This window comes from Euprymna scolopes, chromosome 23 (genome assembly GCF_053919585.1).
Source record: "Euprymna scolopes isolate OS-2025 chromosome 23, ASM5391958v1, whole genome shotgun sequence".
Lineage (NCBI taxonomy): Eukaryota > Metazoa > Mollusca > Cephalopoda > Sepiida > Sepiolidae > Euprymna > Euprymna scolopes.
Genome location: NC_136504.1, coordinates 99,934,184 through 99,950,812, shown reverse-complemented (window position 1 = coordinate 99,950,812; position 16,629 = coordinate 99,934,184). Strand labels below are relative to the sequence as shown.

The 16,629-nt window shown below is 33.2% G+C and overlaps 1 protein-coding gene across 2 annotated transcripts in view; it reads left to right on the top strand.

Moving 5' to 3' along the window:
- Positions 1-16,629, top strand: part of LOC145246062 (HBS1-like protein) — a 141,652-nt gene that overhangs the window by 111,545 nt on the left and 13,478 nt on the right. For both annotated transcript variants that reach the window (XM_080107904.1, XM_080107905.1), the window contains exons 9-13: positions 874-986; positions 2,455-2,571; positions 5,348-5,581; positions 10,026-10,199; positions 14,027-14,122. In XM_080107904.1, the coding sequence (XP_079964030.1) occupies positions 874-986; positions 2,455-2,571; positions 5,348-5,581; positions 10,026-10,199; positions 14,027-14,122 (734 nt within the window). The remainder of the gene's footprint in view (positions 1-873; positions 987-2,454; positions 2,572-5,347; positions 5,582-10,025; positions 10,200-14,026; positions 14,123-16,629) is intronic.

Here is a 16,629-nt window from a genome sequence, read left to right as displayed (position 1 = left end):
CCTGTCTGTTTAAATATAATATATATATATATATATATATATATATATATATAATATAAATTTCTTCTATCTGGTCATGGCTGACAAAACGATTGCAAACTACCTCTGTGGATTAAATAAAGGGTTCTGTTTAAATTCTGTAAAGATTTTCGACTTCAGCAAGACACATACCTGAAGAAGGTCAGAGGTTACATTGGCCAAAACATTGTGAAAATAACATTCAAGAAAGAAATAGTATTCAGAATAACCCAAATGATATTAAATCCATGAACAACTGCCAATAAGACACATTTCTTGCATGCAAAGTTTGTTAGAAATCTAATCAGTCCTTTTTTGCATTGACATAAGATAAACATGCATTATTTCATCTATTATTATACTAAATATGAGTTAATCAACGTTTGTTTACGCAATACCTTTTCTTGTATATTTTAATAATACAAAATACATGATAAAATATACCTTAGTTCTGGAATTGAGTTCTTATATTATTATACTAAAAATGCAGTACCAAGAATGCAATTAGAAATTATTCAAGATTTCTACTTGGTCATGGCTGACAAAACGGTTGCAAACTATCCCTGTGGATTAAAGAAATGGTTTAGTTTGAAATTCTGTAAAGATTCCTGAGTTTTGAGCAGATGCACCCGAAAAAAGGTCAGAGGTTACATGAGCAGAAATATGAGAATAACATTCAAAATGCGAACAAATTATCTAAAAACTTATTTTTGTCTTTTAATATGATTTGAAAATATAAATATTAATTAAAAACTTATTTTTGTCTTTTAATATGATTTGAAAATATAGATATTAATTTTTGTTGTCTTTTAATATGATTTAAAAATATAGATATTAATTTTTGCTGTCTTTTAGGAGTCGAGGCGTTACAATGGATGTTGCACAAACAAAATTTGAAACGGCTCACAAATCGGTGACTCTGCTTGATGCACCCGGCCATAAAGACTTTATACCAAATATGATTACTGGTAAGTTTTAATATTTCAAGCAGACTCAATAATGTGGCTCTTTGACAGGAATAAAATAAATAGATTTTAAGATTGATGCATGAAATATGACAATTTTAAATAAGTTTGTTTTGAAATATATAAAATTTTTTTAGAATTTTAACTTTTGGAAAACAGTTTTTTTTTTTACCCTCAAACAAGGTATATAGCCACTTAGAACATAATCATGACTTTGGACTTCTATTAATTAACCATTGCATTAAACATGAGAAATCAGCGCTGTATTCCTCATTTCAAAATGGCACCGCTGAAAGAGCATGGCAGACCCTTTTCAAGCTGGCAAGATGTCTACTTATCGAATTGAAATTTGCCCATAGTTTATGGATGTATGCTTTAATGGAGGTGGCATATATTAGAAATAGATTGTTCAATATAAGATTGGGCAACCCCCTGTATGAAGTGTTTTGCAGTGTAAAACCCAAATTGAACCAAATACATATTTGGTTCAAATTGCTCTGCATTCATAAAATATACCTGTAAACTAAATATTAAAAGCGAAAAAGGTATTTTCATAGGTTACGATAAAGCAGTCCGGCATATTTAATCTACTTTCTGTGCTAAAATGCCATAAAAAAATATTAGATGCGTAAAATTAAATAAATATATTGAATTTTAAAAGTGACGAACCACTGGACGAAAAACATGAGGAAATATCACCTAATATTTTCATCAATCACAACGAAAATATTAATACTGATGACAATTGCAGTAAAACTACTGACTAAATATTAACCAGACACATTGATACCTGATAAGGGAACGAAGAAGGCCAGACTTCTTAAACTTTTTTGGAATTTAATCATGAATAAATCTATTTTCAGAAACCCAAAATGAGAAGTTGAAACCACAAAAAAAATGTTATTTATTTGATTTCTTTGTTCATTTTTTTTTTTTTATCAAACCAAATCGAATCAGAAAGGACTTTTCATTATATCAAAAAACAGGGTGTGTTAAATATTTCTATTTGTTTTTTTAAGAAATAAACCATAATTAAACCTGAATAATCATCAACAAAATTTAATGCATACCTTAAGTTATCTCTTCCCATCAGGCTTATTGGGTCTGCCAAGTGCACAAGTGAGAAAATTTTCGTGGCCTTTTCATCTGGTGTTTTGCTTATATATTTTGCCATTTTTATCTGCATAATTTTGTTAATTTTTCTTGTATACTTTTCTTCTATTTTAATTCAATAAATGACTTCACAATATAAATACTAAGGAACAAGAAAAGTAAAGGAACCGATTTTTCTTGTCACCGCTTCTGGTAGCGTTTCGTAGAAAATTAGGAAGTATATCAGATGACTATAACCCACTTATTTGAACTCTTATTATACTGCAGAAGCACTCATAATTTATGTTTCTTGATTTTCCTTTTTATTTTGCTTGATTTTACTACCTCAGTTTTCTTTCTTTCTTTTCCTCCATTCTAGGTGCAGCACAAGCAGATGTAGCTATTTTGGTTGTCAACGGAACGCGGGGTGAATTCGAAACAGGATTTTTGTCAGGCGGACAAACGCGTGAACATGCACTCCTTGCCAGATCTTTAGGTAAGTTCTAGAAGTCGGATTTTTTTTTTGTTCTTATCGCTTTATTAAATCTACTATAATATGTTTACTTGGCCTTCGGGACAAGATCAAAGTGTAGTATCTGTTCTTCAGATGCTGCACTTCTATTTCTTGTTCTCTTTCGGTGGAGGAGAAATCCTTCACGACTGAGACAATTTTTATTTTTGTACCTTTTCTCCACGTTAAAAAACGACCCTGGTGTCCAACTCTGTCCCGTGGGGAGGCATAGTAAATAGGTACTATAATATGTATAAATGGTTCCTGTCCTGAATTTCTTTTATAATAAAAACGCCAAAATAAAATGAAGAAAAATCTGTACACTATACGTACCCCTGACGAAACAAAAATATATTCCAAAAATCTTGTAAATTAATCAATTAGTTTTATTTTTATAAAGAAAATACTTTTTAAGCGATTACTGGGAATTCGTAGACATTGCAACGTAAATCGTGCAAGTTTGAATTAAGTTATCTCCCTTTGCTTTTTTTCTTAGATTGTTTTCAAAATTATGTTAGCCTGGAACAACGTGTGATATAATCATGACAGGTCAGTACACACATGTATTTTCACAGTTGAAGGCATGCGTTGCATGAAGAATAATAATATGAAAATAGTACAATGGATGAGTAGTGTATCTTAAAGGCAGGCCCAGTTCTGATGACCTCAGAGGAAAATTAAATCTGAACAGTATAGGGCGATGTGTGCTTTTCTGTTACGTATAAAATTTGATTTTCTTATTTAAAATAAAACTCATGATTGATTGACATGATTTTTGGAATATGATAGTTTTGTTTTGTCACCTGACACTTATTAACTCTTATCTTTGAGTGGACTTTGGGCCTTAATAAGTGGTTATTAAAAATAAATTAAAATAACAAAAAACAAGAAGGTAAAGTCTTGGAGGGTTGATATCTTAGTTCTGGACAAGTACCCGTTCATTATTTTCAACTCTTTCATAATATCCTTCATTATTCAGCTGATAATCAACCAATCTCATTAATCCTTATCCTTGAGTGTCTTTTGGTCTTTATATGTGGTGTATTCTTAGTAAAAAAAAAAAAAGAAAAGATGCTTTCATTTATTCTGAAAATGATGTTTTACATGATGGCATGTGTCGGATGGCTTTCAGAAATTGACTTTCAATCTAACCTATCTCTGGTCAGGGCTTTTTTTATTTCTCTTTCTCTCAAGTTCATTCTTATCACTTCTAACCAGGGTTTCCTTGTTATTTTCCTGTGAACTGACCCTGCTACCTTAACTGTTTTATATCTATTAACCCAAGAACTCTTCAAAATTATTAAAATATGACCATACCATAAAAGTCTGCTGTTTTGCACACATCGCCCTATACTGTTTAGATTTAATTTTCCTCTGAGGTCATCAGAACTGGGCCTGCCTTTAAGATACACTACACATCCATTGTATTATTTTCATATTATTATTCTTCATGCAACGCATGCCTTCAACTGTGAAAATGCATGTGTGTACTGACCTGTCATGATTATATCACACGTTGTTCCAGGCTAACATAATCACCGCCATTATCAATGCATTTTTGCCAGCAATGAATGAATAAGCTTTGTCATACAAAGGTCATTCCAAAAGTAAAGCCTCTCTCTTTTTTTTTTTTTACTCAAAACGTTGAAGAGCTACAAACATTGGAGTGATACCATCAAAACGAACGACCTTTTGTGCTCCAGAATTTTTTTTCTGCATAGTCACCGCCATTCTCAATGCACTTTTGCCAGGAATTCAATGACACATTTCTGCTTCTGACACACGTCCATGACAGTTATTGCTTCCTTAGAGTCTCACACCGTCAATATCTGCAATAGCGAGATGAAAGTTTCAGTTCATGAATGTATAAGTTTAGCTATCATAATGCAATTTGTGATTCTTTCTGATTTGTTCAGGCAAAATAAAAAAAACAGGAGGCATTTCTTTTGGAACGTTCCTTTTGTTTTCATTCACTGCAACTCTTTGATCAACAATCCCATGTCAGCTTGCTTGTGTGTGTCTTTATGAATAACTTTATTGTTCTGCCGATAAACCCATTTCCTTTTTCTTTTGTTCTTTTTCTCTTTCACTCAATAGTATCACGGTACTGATGTGCAGAAGTTTAAATGTAATTTGAACAAACATCTCCCTACAGTCCCTCTTTTAGACATGATCTCAAATAGTAGCCCCTTACATTTAATATACCTAGTTTTGGGTGGAAAAGGATTTAAAAAAAAAAAAAAAAAACACAATTAAAAAATAAAATAAAATTGTCTTACCCTTCAACCTATGATAGACTTATGAATTAATGACTAATGAATATATTTGTTGTTTCTATTTAACCCATAGTTGGGACCCTAACAGGTACTACCACTCCGGGTAAGAGTGGACCTGGGAGCAATGGCAATTAAAGGGTGGCTCCACACTCTCCAAAGCCTGCAAACTGGGGCCTCAACAAGAATGGTCCATAAAAAATCCAATCATTTGAAGCCCCTATCGCTGCTCTGCTACTTTTAGTTTTAGAAGAGATAGTTTGAAAATATGGAGACAGACATAGTGAGTTTTATAAATTAGATTTGTATTTTAACATGTTTTCAAAAAAGTTTGTTTATTCAGTTTTTAAATGTTTCAATTTTAATGATTATGCTTCCAAGAGCTTTACCAATTCTTTTAATGAGTTAAAAAAAAAGTTTCTTTTTTTTTTTTTTTTTTAAATTCATTTTGTTGAAAACCAAACCTCTCCATCCTACATTTTTTGCAGGAGTGTCCCAGTTGATTGTTGCTGTGAATAAAATGGATACGGTTGACTGGTCTCAGGATCGATATGATGAGATTGTGAAAAAACTTGGCACCTTTTTAAAACAGGCTGGCTACCGTGATGGTGATGTCAACTTTGTACCTTGCAGTGGGCTTGAGGGTGAAAACCTGACAAAATCGATTTCCCAACCCGAACTCATCAAGTGGTACAAAGGCAGTTGTTTAGTCGAACAGATTGGTAACGGAAACAGTTTTTCTTTCCTTTTTTTTTGATACCGTTTGTTGGTGAAATTCTTTGATTTGATTAATATTGTATCCTTAAAGGGCCAAAAAGAAACAAGACAACAAGGAGGTAGAATTTACAGAAAGTACGTAAATAATGGTTTCTCAGAGATTGATTCTAAATTGGTCATAATGACTGTTAGCACAATTATCGCTATTCCTAGTGTCGGGAAGAGTCCAATTTAGTGACAAAATAGGATAGATCAGAATAGCAGTTAATTAATTTGTAAACATGTGCTGGATTGCATGTTTTAGTAGTGCATGCGACTGTCAGACGTTGCAGGTGATAGATGCCTGACCAAAGGAAGAGAGAGGAGCATGTAAAATTCAAAATATCTCTGGTTCGAGTCTGACCACCCGAGATGTCTTTTTATCTCCTATATAATAAAATAACTGCAGAAATTCCCCTCTGGACCAAAATATCATAGGTTTGCAAGAACAGAGGCCACATACGAATTCAATACATCTAGGCTAATAGTCACTATCTTATGTAGCTTTCGAACACCATTTTATACACATTCAGTCATGATAATAAAATGCTATGTTGCATTCTACAAGCAACACCATCACAATCGCAACATCTTTAGAGGAAGGAATCGCTATTTTACCCTCTACATATTTAGTCCTACCAGTATTCCCAGTTGTCACCGGAACAAATTCCACATTTTCCACAGATTCTGTGATTTCACCGTCCGTTTGTTTGTTTGTTTTTGTTTTATGGCATATCAAACCTTTTCAGGTTATTTAATGCAAAATCCAAAGATTTTGAAGAAAGTTTTTAATAGAATATATTTGTTGTTTCTATTTAACCCATAGTTGAGACCCTAACAGGTACTACCACTCTGGGTAAGAGTGGACCTGGGAGCAATGGCAATTAAAGGGTGGCTCCACACTCTCCAAAGCCTGCAAACTGGGACCTCACCATCGGATATAGTTTAAGGTCATATCCAGGACCTTCACCGTCCGTAACTTGCTATTAAAAACATAGACCTAACATAATCTCCACAGTTTATGAGTCATAAATAATAACGGCTCCCTCACCAAACTCGGTCCATTCTGATTAGCTGAGCTCTGATAATTCTCATATTCCAAAATCCAATTCTATGCTTCATAAACGAACGGTTACTAAAATTACAATATGGCGTCACTAAAAGACATAAATTCATTTCCTGCAGTGTGTGTTGCACTTCACAATTCACTGGGTATTTGCTATAAACATTAACAAGTCTCAAACTATTGTGTATCCACAAATATAGAGAACATAAGCAAAAAAAAACATGCATTGCTGATGGTTCTTATTATAGTCCGTGCATGCATGTGTTTGTGTGTGTTAAAAAATAAAAAACAACTTTGTTATTAAAACAATTGCAAAAAAAGTAATAAATATACATAAACATTATAGAATGCACATTTTTATGAAATAAATAAGCATATATATATATACACTCAGTAAATTTACAGTACAATTTTTTTTATTGTATTTCTATGGACTGTGCTCTGTGAGATTGATTGTCAAGAACATATCCTTGACTGATATGAACAGCTATTATAGAAAATCTTTGTTTTTCTTTTCTTAAAACAAGTTTTTATCAATCTCACATTTTATGGTTCTTGTTTTGTAGTAAGAATATTTTAAATATCGTTAAAAATTTATCTGCTATACAAGAATAAAAATTATCACCGTCTAGGGTGGGGAGGGTCATATAAAAATAATGGTTTATATCTAACAAAACTGTTTCTTTTTAACTTCTGCTTTCTTTTTAATAGAAATTTTGTTGGTGTATACCATGGAAAAGTCCCTTCTAATTGGTATTTCTGTAATTCCATTATTTTAATTTTAAAACTTCACATAAAAACCTAGTCGTTACTTTTAAAGTATATTTTAAATATATTTTAATTTTAAAACTACATAAAAACTAGTCTTTACTTTGAAAAGATATTTTAAATATAATTTTAAAACTCTACATAAAAATGTAGTCTTTACTTTTAAAATATATTTTAAACTAGCAGTTCAGCCCGGCTTTGCTCAAGCCCTATGTAGTGTTCATAACTTTATGTGCATATGTATGTATATATATATATATATATATATATATATATATATATATATATATATATATATATATATATATATTTAAAATTTGACTCATATCCAAGTAACTTGCATCTAAAATTTCAAATGTTTAGACCGAAAATTGACGGAGAAGTTTAGTAGAGTCTGCAAAGGTTAACTCTTTCAACTTTGACCTCTTGGCAGCGAAATTCTCACCCCAAAACAAATTAAAACGCTTGCCCTATGTCTGAATACACTTTATGTAAAATTTCAAATGTTTAGACCAAAAATTGGCTGAGTAATTTAGTAGAGACCTCAGAAATCAAAATATTTTTAACTTTGACCCCAATTCTGACACCTTAACATTTATTGTTTTGGGCTCAAGTCAAATTAAAAAGTTTGATCCATGTCCAAGTAACCTACGTCTAAAATTTCAAGTGTTTAGACCCAAAATTGACAGAGGAGTTTAGTAGAGTTTTCAAAGGTCAAATTGTTGAACTTTGATCCCTTGACAGCCAATTTCTGGCCGAAAACCAATTAAAATTAAAAAGATTTTCCTAAATCTCAATACCCCTTACATCAACTCTCGAGTCTGTAGATTTAAAATTGACAGAGTAGTTTGGTAGGGAAATGTACACACACACACACACACAATTTCACTTTTATAGATATTTTAAATACATCTTAATTTTAAAACTACATAAAAACTAGTATTTACTTTTAAAATATATTTTAAATACATCTTAATTTTAAAATTACATAAAAACTAGTATTTACTTTTAAAATATATTTTAAATACATCTTAATTTTAAAACTACATAAAAACTAGTATTTACTTTTAAAATATATTTTAAATACATCTTAATTTTAAAACTCTACATAAAAAACTAACCTTTACTTTGAAAATATAGTTTAAATATATTTTAATTTTAAAACTCTACAATAAAAAACTGTCTTTAGAAAGCTTTTTTTCCAAAATGTCTTTATTTTTAATAGAATATAGTATTGTTTTATTTTTAATAAAATATATTATTATCAAGATATATATTTTTTAGTCTTTACTTCTAAATGTTTTGGTTCTTTTCAGAATGGTTTTAAATTATAAAAAATATATTTTAAAAGTTTACATAAAAATAGTCATTATTGTGAAATGCTTTTTTAAATATTTTGTAATAAAATATTTTTTTTTAATTTATAAATTAAAAAATATATTTTCCATGTTAACTTCAAAAAACATTTCAGTGTAAAACTAAAAAAAATGTTTTTATTACAGAATATTAAAAAATATTTTGAAAAAAAAAAAAAACTGAAAATAAAGACTAAATAAATATATATTTTGATTATAACATACTTTATTAAAAATAAAACCATTCCAAAAAAGAAGTATTTCAAAATAAAAACTAGTTTTTTTTATGTAAAGTTTTAAAATTAACCTGAAATTACCTAAGATTAATTAATTAATCAACTTTCCCTTGATATACAGTGGCAAGACTTCTGCAATACAGAAAATGGAAATCAAAAGGAAGCAGTTTTATTTAACACTAGCGGGGGTGCCCAGCGTTACCCGGGTGTTTGGAGGTGTAAAAGAAAGAAAAAAAAGTTTTGGTAGACAGGTAGTTTTGAACTCGAAGCCTTGAGGCGAAAAAGAAAGCCTGACATCTTACCATGACGCTAAGAGGGCAGAGAAGTGAGAATGGTTGAAATTAAATGATTAAAAAGTTAAGTGAATGAGTTCACACAGGTGCGTGAATTTAATGAGGTAAAAAATCATGCCATAGAGGAATGAAATCCCGCACTTAGCTTTGGCTGCGAGGCAGTTCTTTTGATTTTGTTTCCCCAATATGTTAGCGAAAAACCAGCTCCCCATAAAAGGGGAGTGTCCAAATGAATAGCAATTGTCTGATATGACGGGTTTTCACCACATTGATCAAATGATCAAAGCTGATTGCTTTCTGGAAGTTCCTGGCAGGAAAGCCAAGAAACCAACTTCGTTTCAATTAGTTTCACTTTATTTATACTAAAAAGTCAAACAAACATGCGACAGAACGGAATTTTATAAAAGTTGATCAAAATAAATCTAGAGACGACATCCCTTCGCAAATTGTAAATATTATGATCTAGAGGGTATATAAAAAGTTCTAAGGCATAGTAATCCCCCCCCCCCAAGAACCTCCGGCAAAAAAAGCCTTTGCTGGATATACAAAAATATGTGTGCCGCTTTTGCCTTATCTATCTATCTATCTATATATATATATATATATATATATATATATATATATATATATATATAGAACCAAATAATGTTTTGTTCCATTGTTTTATGTACATCTTTTCTTTTCATTTTCAGACAAGTTCCGTAGTCTTGACCGTCCTGTAGACTCCCCATTCCGAATGTGCATTTCTGACATTTTCAAAGGTTTGGGCAGTGGTTTTTGTGTGTCTGGAAAGATCTGTGCCGGCGCCATCCAAAATGGAGAATCTGTGATGCTCATGCCAACTGGTGAACGGGCAATGGTTAAAGGTCAGTCAACGGTAGAAATGGTTTGGGGCTTTAGCCATGTTTTTTCACAAACACACACACACACACACACACACGCCTGCACTTATATGTGTGTGAAAATAAGAGAAACCAAATTATTTATATATTCATCAAGTTTCATCTTTATTTCAAGACCTTGAAATAAAAATGAAACATTAATGAATATATAACTAATTTTGTCTTTATATTCATCATATTGGAATATTATTTCTATAATTTTTATCATCTATAATATTTAGAATGAATATGGATGCACAAATAAATAGTTTTACAACATTATTTATTAATAGTGTTCCTACAATCCTGGTGAACAATGATTCAACATACAATGATTTTAGTAAAAACTTGGAATTTCATTTTTTTTATTTATTTTTTTATTACATACATATTCCAATTTGTCTCTTCATTAATGCCTTTCACCAGTGTCACAAATCGAGATTCAGTGAGGTCATCAATATCTTACACTTTTTATAAGGATTTCAGATTTACACATTACAAGACAGAAACATATATTTACCAAATTGCACCAGTTCCACCAAACACCAAAATAATCATAATAGAAATATTAACGATCATGATAATAATAATGAAAATTATGTCGATTTTTAAGATTAGTTATATTATCAACAATAATGATCATCACAATAGTTATTATATTAATAGCTAAGCTAATCATAGTAATGAAGTTATTAATAATAATAATAGCAATAGCAAAAACAATAATACCAATTATCACAGCAATAGTAATTCCACCATTGACAAAACCACAATAACAATTTGATCAAGGGGTTGATTATGTTGTCTGCTTGATGGATCTTGTGTTAGGTTCTCTGCATCATTTATTGAGAGGATTTTCTCCAGAGAATTATCTGGACTTAGATTATTGTGCTGGAATTGAACGCTCATAGGCGTAGTAGTCATGAACAAACAGCGCATGATTTTATAAAAAGCTATTCTTTTATTTTAACATTTAAGAAGGAGCACTTTTAAGAGTTGAAGTGACTGACCTGTTGCCATTTCAACTCTTACAACCATAGTTGACTGCGATCAGATTACAACTTTTTGCAACTTCCATGAATGGCGTCCAAATTCCAACTGGCCAAGGTCGAGTCCCAATTGTAACTGAATTACAAATCCTTCCTCGATGCGACAAACAAGAGAGGGGGGAATACATACATCTCAACAAGAATGGGACACAAAGAAAGGATGCAGTCACTGGCTGTATTTTTAGTTCAACATCTCGAATGATAGGTTCAATAAGTTCATTGCTCCCTCAAAAAGAGATCTTTATTATTGTGCCACAGGGGTGTGTGTGGTTTCAGAGATGCACCACTTAAACGGTAAAGTTTACAAAAAAAACTAGTTCAAACAATCCAAATAATACAAATGATCAATCCTGATTGCAAAAATTCAGAAACCTTATATCAAATTTGTATGGACCTGAATTTATATAAAAACTAGCCTGAGTGCACGGTGTTGCCCAGGTGTTTGGAGGTGTGTGTTGAGAAAAAAAAAAAAAGTGGTAGTAGGCAGCCAGGCCCGAACCCATGAATGTGGAGAGAGGTGTTAAAAAAAATGGTAGTAGCGTGGGGAGAGACAATAGTAGTCAGCCAGGGTGGAGAGAGGTGTTAAAAAAAAAAAAAGTGGTAGTAGGCAGGCAGGCTCGAACCCGTGACACAAAGGCGGAAAAGAAAGTGAAAGAAAATCTGACATCTTAGCTGATGCCTCCATGATGCGACCAGAAATCAAAACCGTTCAAATTAACCGAAATCAATCGAATGGTGACAATGATTTTCTAAAATGTCGACGAAAAAAATCAACTCCTCCTTGTATAAAACGGCTGAGTTTAGAGTGAAAGAATTAATGTGTTTGGCCAATTTTTCGATATTTGTTGTTGGAGAGGTCGAACTTCAAAATGATACTGATCTTGTCAGAATCCGTCGCCTCTGTCGAACGTTTTTGTGAAACATACAAATATACATACATATATTTAAACAGACAGGTGAGATTTATATTATAGATGAAAATGATTTGACGCTCCGTTTCATAAAAAAAATTATATGCTCTGAATTCTAACAACTATGGTTTGTGGGAAAAAAAAAAAAAACAAAGAAAAAGAATGAAAATATTTTTTACTATACACCAATAACAGCCATTGTGAAGATGGTGGAGATTACATCCGCCAAAATGTGAGAATAACAATCAAGATGAGAACAGTAGTCCAAATAATATAAATTTACAAAAAAAAGTAATGATGTGCCCACATTACTCATGTGCTGCCTGCCAAGCAAGTACAACATCTCTGACCACGTGAGCTGCTATTGCTGTTCTTACTTTGATCTCGCAACTTATTTCAAAAATATATTACTCTATTAGCAAAAAGAAAAAGGAGTTGCTTTATAGATCTAGTTTTTGAAATATACCCTGATACTTAAGTTTTTATGTGACACTATCGTGTCATGAAGCAAGGTGCATATTGTGGTGAGGTGAGGTGTTTGACCAGACGGGATGGGGTAGAGGAGTGCAGAGAAATGCAAAGACTTGGCTAGCAAAATAGGACAAACCCTGAGCTGTCATTATGGTCTTGTTACAGGCAAACCAGATGATAGATTGTCTCAAAAATGGAGACAGAATTGGAATTATCTACAAGATGTCAGAAGAGATGGTTGTATTAGAAGTGACATTGATAAGGGCCGCACACAGTGCTGGGCGAAGAAACTCAGGGGACTGCTAATAGATATCAGTGTGGGCAAGCACACCCCCTCCCAGGAAAGAGAGAAAGAGTTGTTGAGTGGTTGAGACAAGGGGAGGCTCTGAGAGGAAGAGAGAAAGGATGTTTTTAACCACTCAGGTGAGGAAAAAGGGTTGGATTTAGAAAAAGGAATTCTAAAATGAATAGAGTCATAGCCAGCAAACTGAATGGCTGGGCTGGTCAAGCGCTCCCAACTTGGGAGCCCTCAGGGCCTGATGTTATGATATTAACTAACCTGTGTTAATGGGAAATCTGTGACTTTACTGGTCTGGTCATACATTGTTCGGTCCTAGATATGACCTTAAACTATATCTGATGGTGAGGCCCCAGCTTGCGGGCTTTGGGGAGCGTGGAGCCACCCTTTAATTGCCATTGCTCCCAGGTCCACTCTGACGTGGACTTGTTAGGGTCCCAACTATGTGTTAAATAGAAACCGACTTAAAAAAAAAATATATTCTATTAAAAAATTTTTCTTCAAAATAACTGGATTCAGCATTAAATAACCTGAAAAGTGTTGATATGCCGTAAAACAAAAACAACCAACCAACCATACATCGTTCACTGCTATAGTCAGTCACCTCAATTTAGACAGTAGCCGTTGTGAAATAATGAATTAATAAATAGTTGTTATTGTTATAAACCAGAGTTCTGTTTGTTTGTGGTGAAGACTCTTTATTTTGCAACGAGCTGTAGGGACCAGCGGAGGGATCAATGTACCCGGAGACTACACAGGATAGGAGACGATTCGGTCGAGAGGTGAAGCGCCCCACCATGGAAACACAATGTGTGAAGACGATCAATAGGCAAAATTGTGACTGGACAACATACAATCGAAAGAGCACTTGTCATATAGGGTGCAGTTTGACGAGGTTAGAGACACCTGGTGTGGATGGTGCAATGCGGTCCTGTTATATTTAGATTTAGGAGAACTTTAAAACAAAAAAAACAAAAAACTTGCTTTTAGTTGAAGACAGTTTTTAAATGTTAATACTTTTTATCCTTTTTTGTTTTTCATTTGGATGCAAACTTTTTTTTTTTTTTTTTTTTTTACCTTTAGGTATAACTGTGAGTGACGAAGCAACAAATTGTGCCTTTGCTGGGGACCATATTAATGCAACTCTCGTTGGAATTGATATAAATAACGTGTCAGTAGGTAAGTACCACAGTTGTTACATACAAGAGATGTGGATTCTTCGATATCCTTTCTTCATAAATTGTTGATTCTATTTCCTCAGACTTTCCGTTCTTTTTATTGTCTTTCATCTTCTAATAATGTCTCCGGCTTGCGGCTGTACCATTAGGCATGAGAGCAGGTTGCGGTTTGATATATTGGCCCAATTCAGTAAATGCAGTTACTAGTCGATTTTGCAACGAGGATGAAGAACTTACATATTCTGTGGTAATGTTTATGTCTTCTGGTCACACGAAAAAATACCTTGCTCATATAGTTCATCAATTTTCGTTTGGAGGAGTTCTAGGTTCGCTTGGTTGTACATAGGGATGCGCCCCTTTCTTTGTGGTGGTATTGATGTATTCATATCAATTCTATGTTTAAATTTACCAGATTTTCCGTTGTAGCATCCTAGTGATGGTGAAAACACTTGGCTGTACTTTTTATTTGTCTCATGGAAGGTGGTAACATTTAGGCCTGTTTCCCAGGCGACTTCTCCGATTTCCTAGCTTCATCGGTCCTTTCCTTCTATAGGTGTAACAAGAGTATGATATGTTGCCCTCTCTATCACCTATTTCTTATAACAGGGACTGTATTGCATCACTGATTTCCGTCCTAATCTCTTAAGGTGAGGCCAAATCTTTGCTTAACAATGGAGGGTAGGTCTCGGTGGATTGCATCCAGCCAAATAATCACCGTGATATTCTGTAAAATTGGAGTTACGCGTTCATCATTCTCTAGCTTTGCTCCGCAATGTTTGATAGCTGAAGCTTTCGTAATTAGGCTGTCCTCCATGAACGAGTAGCACCTTTCCCAGAGAGCCTCTCTTGTTTCAGTGGCGCCACATTTGAAACTGAACATGTTCACGATATTCCTTCCGGACTTGCGATAATCATAGTACTGTCGGAGTCTGTCAAATATTTCGTCTATACTATGTGCCTCTTCTTTAATGAAGGCACTACTAATAATTGGAGCATGAATGCTTATGAAGCCAAGTAGCACTTTTAAGTTAATGGCCTTTTTTTTCTGCTGATAATTTTTTCCATTGACTTCTTGTTCATCAGCAATGAAGCCTCTATTCGGTGTGCCACTTGCTACACTACTCCAGGTTTTGACGTCCTCCAAATAACGTTCAAATTTATCTTCATTTGAGATACGATAGATTAATTGTTCACACCACGCTTCGAGGGAACCTCTCGATTCTTGTTCAGTGAGAATTCTCTGTTTAGTACTGAAAGCAGACATGTTTGTTTAAATAGATTAATTGTTTTGGAGGAAAAGATATATTTGTTTTCACTTACTGCGTGGTTCCTGTAAGTATTTTTATTTTTTATTTATTTATTTTTTTTTCACTTCAGTAAAGATCTATTTGGTCCGGTTCAGATTCTGTAGCAGCACGTTAATTTCAATAATAGATTAAAACAAACTAATGTGTGCAACGTAGATACGAGAATACACATAAATGTGCTAATATGTGATTATCGTGTTCCTGTATCGCAGTAAAATGACTTCAGAAAACTGGTTATATTGTCACTTTCAAAGGGAACAGTTGGTTTAAACCTGCATACAGTTTCTTACTTCTAAATTAGCAAGAAAAGTGACAAATGATTCTCTTTTTAAGTAGAATAAAGTACATTTATATTTTATTCTGGGGATATTGATGGCTATAATTTGAATATTTTATATCGTTTGTTCCTTCGTTATGACAATCGAACACGTTCATGTTGTTTTCTGATTTGAATATAATGTTTGTTCGCAACTTACAGCATGGCTCTCGCAAGCAAGTGATTTTTTTTTTTACTGTGTAGTTTGCATAAGTGAATAATATATTTAGTACTTTTTTTTTTACTTGGAGGTACGTATAATGTTTTTAAACCCTCGCGTTAAGCTGTCTCCACTCGTAGTTAGAAACGACTTGTAGGAATACGATGTTCATGTATTACTTTTTTTTATTTTTCTTATCAGTTATTTTTTGAAAATTGTCTCTTCTCATCGTTTTTGTAGCGACTCGAAATCTTAAATTACGATGTGGTATTTGTCGTAATTCTTTCATGGTACACGTTCCACTTTCCGACATGCAATATAACGCGACTTGTAATCCTCATACTTTTAACTTAATATTTCCGGGAAAACTTTTGCGTATCCTTAGTCGATGAGTACGACTGTCTTCATTTGTAGAACGTATTATCGTCATTGGGAGAGTGGGGTTTGCTATAGAACTCCATGTGGGAACATGAACTTGAATTGTTGCTTTGAACTGTTCCGCAGTGGGGCATCTCTAATGGCATCCCAGTCAGCCTTATTGGTTATTAGCTGCTTGGTCCTTTGGTATAGGTGCCAAAGTTTTTCTTTTGTTTAGTCTATGAAGGATCCAGTATCTGATAAAGGATACAGCAAAAATATTTATTCCTATGTGTCTCCCTCTCAACAGGCCCTGTCGGTGGGGCATTAGAATACGCCGACTGCCCCCCCCCCCTGCAGAGGAGGGT